Here is a 5,387-nt window from a genome sequence, read left to right on the forward strand (position 1 = left end):
CCCCGCCATCGAGGCCATCAGCAACATCCCCGACGAAAACAGCAACAAATCCAACGAAAACAACGCCGACCAAAATGAAAACCCTAACCCTAGCCCTCCCCCTTCTTCCGACGAAAACGCCGTTCCCGACCCTTACAGAGCCCCAGAACCCATCACAATCCCCGACGACGAGCTCAACCCAAAGGAAAATCCTAACCCTAGCCCTAAAAAACCCCCTCAACCAAAGCCGCGGGTCCAAACCGACTCAGTCCTCCGCCAAAAGACCCCGCTCCTAAAAGACCTCTACACCCTCGGCCGCAAGCTCGGCCAAGGCCAGTTCGGCACCACCTACCTTTGCATCGAGAAATCCACAGGCCGAGAGCTAGCCTGCAAGTCCATTGCCAAGCGGAAGCTCCTCACCCAGGAGGACGTCGACGACGTCCGCCGAGAGATCCAGATCATGCATCACATTGTCGGCCACCCCAATGCCATTAGCATTTGGGGGGCCTACGAGGATGCTGTGGCTGTGCATGTTGTTATGGAGCTTTGTGCTGGTGGGGAGTTGTTTGATAGGATTATAGAGAGGGGGCATTATTCGGAGAAGAAGGCGGCGGAGCTTGCTAGGGTTATTGTTGAGGTTGTGGAGGCTTGCCATTCGCTCGGGGTGATGCATAGGGATCTTAAGCCGGAGAATTTCTTGTTTGTGAATCGGACGGAGGAGTCAAAGTTGAAGATGATCGATTTCGGGCTGTCGATTTTCTTCAAGCCAGGTATGTTTTGAGCTTAATAGTAACTTGATTTGCATGGTTCTCAATGTCTGAAAATTGATTGAAATTGAACCTAGAATGGCAATGTTGAGTGGAATTCGTAGTCAAGAATTAGTGTTTAAGACAGTGAATGATTATCTTTTAAGTATTATACTTCGTTTTTTATTTATGTGGCGGAGTGTTTAAGTGTCTGAAACCCATACATTGATGGAGATCAACAAAACTAAAAGCACACAACTGTGAAACGCTAATCATACTCTATGCCAGAACTATGCACAATCAGTGAGGCAGGCCATCCAAACCTCAACAATAAATCGATTGGGGCTTTTGCCTCTTCTCACAGCCCAGGTTAAAATGACATGCTAATAGAAACAACAATGTCTATGGCATATTAGGGAAGCAGATTTTCAGGTGACTTCATCAGTGGATAGGATGATATGATTGAAATGTTTGCTAACAAGTTGAAAACATGAAGTTGTTAAAGATAAATTCGAAAAAGGTAATTCAAAAGAGTCTAGGGGGTCTCCCTGAGTGACCTGAACCTATGATACAGTTGGTTATTTCTCTTATTTTATGTGGGATGCCAAACTTGACTTAGCCTATTATTTAACCTAAGATCTCGCTTAACCCAGTTTCATCTATATACCACGTAGCCAAGTCCAACTGGTGGTGCAATATGGTTGTCAAACTTGAAGTTCCATAGAAGCACTTTTTTAGTTCCGATACTTCATAGAAGCAACTGCTTGTGTATACAGGAAATGAGTTTGACATCCCTCTTTTACAAAATCCATGCCATTTCTCTTCTCAGATCTATAAATTGCCCCCTCCTTCCTCTCATCAGTTTCATTTCCAAGATACCACTCAAACCAAGATGTTAATAAAGTTTGAACTTTGAGGTCCCCTAGCTCTCTCAAATCATTCACAGGCACTGTCCTGGTCGATGAAGCCCCGCATGAGGTGATCAGAACTACAATGACTGATTCAGGTGAAGCTTGAGGAATGGGCATCTGACATAGTTGAATTTCACAAAGATATGTCAATCAAGTAGAGATTGACTTCAAGTGCCATACACTCTCAAGCCTTCACCCGCATTGCCGCAATGAGCTTCTATGTTGGCAGAAGCTGCATTGTCTTCAAGCTTACAGTCCACTGCAGCCAGCAGCTTTCCTCATCTTTTTTTGACCATCCCATATGTATGATATGCATGTTATGTAAAAATTCACATAATAGATTAAAATTAATACAAAGGAATCCTACAAAAATAAATATCATGTGCAAACCATTATTACTTCTAAGGATGATGTTAACCACATGTTCATTCATTGAACATGTTGATCAAAGAAAGCAAATGACATCACTAAAGGATAGATGCATTTAGCAAATCAAGTGGTTGCTAGAAACATGCATTTACAAGATTACATAAAATATCTATTAAGATGGGCATAAAAGCATCTTGATATTGTGGTATTTTGGAAATGGAATTGATGAGAGGGAGATGGGAGCAATCTATAGAACTGAGGGAAGTAACTCATGCATTTATTATGTTTACTATTACTATCTAGTCTTGGGCCTCCTGGCATGGATTTTGTGAACAAGAGATGTCAAACTTGTTTCCTGTATGGACATGCAACTCCTTCTATGGAATATCGAAACTAAAAGTGCTGTTATTTCTAATCTTATACTCAGAAGTGTGTTTTAGAGTTTTAATGTCTCACAAAAAAGAAGGGTGCACTAACAAAAAAAGCCCTTCATTTATACCCTGTTTCCTTCATCTAAAAAGTTCAACAAAAAAGTTCTCTCGTCTATGGTTCTTTAGGTTTCTGGATAGATGTATGCATGCAAAATTCTAGTTAAAAAAAAGGTTATTTTACTTCATCCAATAACTTATTTCTTTCCTTTCAACAATCAAAATATGTAGATTCTGAGGTGTAAAGGTATGTATAGTTTTCTACCCAAGTGCAAACCTGAAGATAAAAGTCATTTATAACATTATGTCATTAACAGTTTCATTAGTGGTCATAGATGAGTGTTCTCTTGTCAAAAAGTTACAAACTATGTAGATCTACATTTGCTCTTTTTAACTCAAAGTGAAAACTACAAGTTTTGATTCTGCGAAAGTGTGCCGAGAGAGGTTAGGTTCTTTGCTCCGTTGACGAATGCATCATTATTGTTAAAATTTATTTTTTGTTCAAGTTTGAAGTTGAAGTGGGAAATTTAACTCGTAGGAGAGGGATCACCTCGTTTGACAAGCTAAATCTCGGTAAAGTGATGAAAGTCAAGTTTTAGAGGCTAGACTGAGCTGGATAACCAACTTTGGGGCCAACACAAAATAAAAAGAAATCAAGTGTTATAGGCGTGGTGCGAGGTTAACTCGAGCACTCTTCCCTGTAGCGCAAGGCTAACTCTGCAGTCATAAGGAGAAAGCTTCCCATTGGCCAAGAGAAAGAGAACCAACCCTTTGAAAGTTGGTGAAGGGGCCTATTTATAGGCTGAAGTTTAGTCTTCATGTGAGTTTAGACAGGCACGAGCTTGATGAGCAACATAATGTGCATTAAATATTGTGCAGAGAGTACAATAGGACTGCCGCCAATCATTGTGGAGAGAGCCCACACAAGCTTACAATGTCCTATTTACATTTAATTAGCCTGAAATTGTAGTAGCTTCATCAACCTCGCGTGCAAGGTTAAAATGGTGGTTTTGGCTAATCTGTGTCCTCACGCGAGCTTAGAATAGTGGGCACTACTTCATTCTCACACCATCCTGCCTTCATGCGAGGTTGGTGACCCTGCACTATGAGGTTAAGGCTATTTTGCAGCATATTTTGACTTAGGGTTCTGTAGTCTTTCATTATTAGTCAACTGGGGATTCTCATAATTTTGTTGATTTTATTGCTCATAGCCCTTGGTGGGGCCCAAACTTGTATTTTGTTGATCTTGTTGAATGGTTTGTATATTTGATCGCCCATAATTGGGTTTTCAATGAGCTTTTTAGATGAGAGTTTTCATTTTAAAAAAAAGATATAGATAAGGGTGTTTTTTGTAGTTTAGCCAGAAAAGAAACCAAATTTCACTTTCAAGCTTGTGAGAACAACACCCTTATCTCTAATGTTTAGGATCATTAACATGAATGTTATCTTCGTTTCTGTTCTTTTATAGGCTATCTCATTTGTTGAGTTAACCATTATCATATCTTTCTTAATTGCTTCCAACCAAGTTCTCATAGATCTGCCTCTAGTTCTCTTTGCCGCATTAACCGTAATATTATTATTTTTTCTAATCGGTCCCTTAAGAGGTCTCTGTTGTACATGACCAAAATCACCTTAGTAGATTCTCTCTCATTTATCTGCAATAGGAGCAATATCTAATTTACTACAGATGTACTCATTTCTTATCATATCTTTTAGTGTACACCCACAAGGCTATGATAACATTCTCATTTTTACTATAGTCATTTTTTGCACATGTTAGTTTTTAGTTGCCCAACATTCTGATCGATAAAACATTATTGGTCTTATAATCATCCTGTAGAATTTTTTCTAGACTCATAGATGTTCTACGATCACATAAGACATCGAAGCACTCCTCAATTTTAACCATCCCAATTTTATTCGATGGACTATCATTCTCAATCTCATCATCATGATGAATTATTGATCCTAAATAAAGAAAGTGATTCCTTTTAGATTTTTAACCATCAATATGTATTATAGGCGATTTTCTCTTTTTAGTTTTACCTAAATTTTTTTATTCTTCTAATTCTAAACCTTAGTTTCAATGGTTCATCTCTACCTTTGTACTTTAGAAGTTATACAGTTTCTAGTCTTGATGACTAATACTATATCATTAGCAAGTAAAATACACCATATGCCTTCATCTTGATACGTCTAGTAAGTTGATTTATAACTAGTGTAAAAATATAGGGTTTAAGGCCGATCCTTGATGTAAACCTATGATCATAGGAAACTTTAGTCTTTCCTTCATTTTTTCTTACTCTAATTGTTACCTTATGATTCCTATATTTAATCCAATGAATATAATATACTAGCGATATATTTCTTTTGTAAAGCCCACGACATTATCTCGCTAGGCACTTTATCATCAACTTTTTCTAGATCAATAAAAACTATATGTTAATTCTTTTTCTTCTCTCTATATCTCTCCAGCAATCATTTCAATACATGAATAGGTTGCATAGTTGACCTTCCAAGCATAAAACTAAATTGGTTTTTGGATACACTTATCTTTTTTCTTAGTCTTTGTTAATTACCCTCTTCCAAAGTTCAATAGTATGGCTCGTGAGTTCAATAGCATGATAGTTTGAATAACTTTGTATTTCTTATTTATTCTTGTAATTGTATCAAAGTGTTTGATGCTTCACTCACCGGACATTTTCGGTCTCAATAATCTTATTAAATTTAATCAACCTTCGAAGCCTATATCTCCAAAATATTTTCAAACTTCAATATGGATATCGTCTGGTCCTGCAACTCTTCCACTTTTATTTTCTTTAGATTATCTTTAACTTCACTAATCCTAGTTTTCCAATAATATTTATAGTGTATATCATGCACTTTATGACCCCATATTTTATGTTGCTCGCCTAATTGGTAGGCACTGAACTATTTGTGAAAGTAACTCATTT

General features: G+C 37.8%; 1 protein-coding gene across 1 annotated transcript in view; it reads left to right on the forward strand.

Annotated features, from left to right (window-relative positions):
• The window catches only part of LOC109841994 (calcium-dependent protein kinase 17-like), a gene marked incomplete at its 5' end in the record, with an annotated part of 15,628 nt that continues 10,242 nt past the window's right edge, over positions 2-5,387 (forward strand). The window contains one exon of the mRNA XM_020410916.1: positions 2-749. Within this exon, the coding sequence (XP_020266505.1) occupies positions 2-749 (748 nt within the window). The remainder of the gene's footprint in view (positions 750-5,387) is intronic.

The sequence above is a fragment of the Asparagus officinalis genome, chromosome 5, assembly GCF_001876935.1.
Source record: "Asparagus officinalis chromosome 5, Aspof.V1, whole genome shotgun sequence".
Classification (NCBI taxonomy): Eukaryota; Viridiplantae; Streptophyta; class Magnoliopsida; order Asparagales; family Asparagaceae; genus Asparagus; species Asparagus officinalis.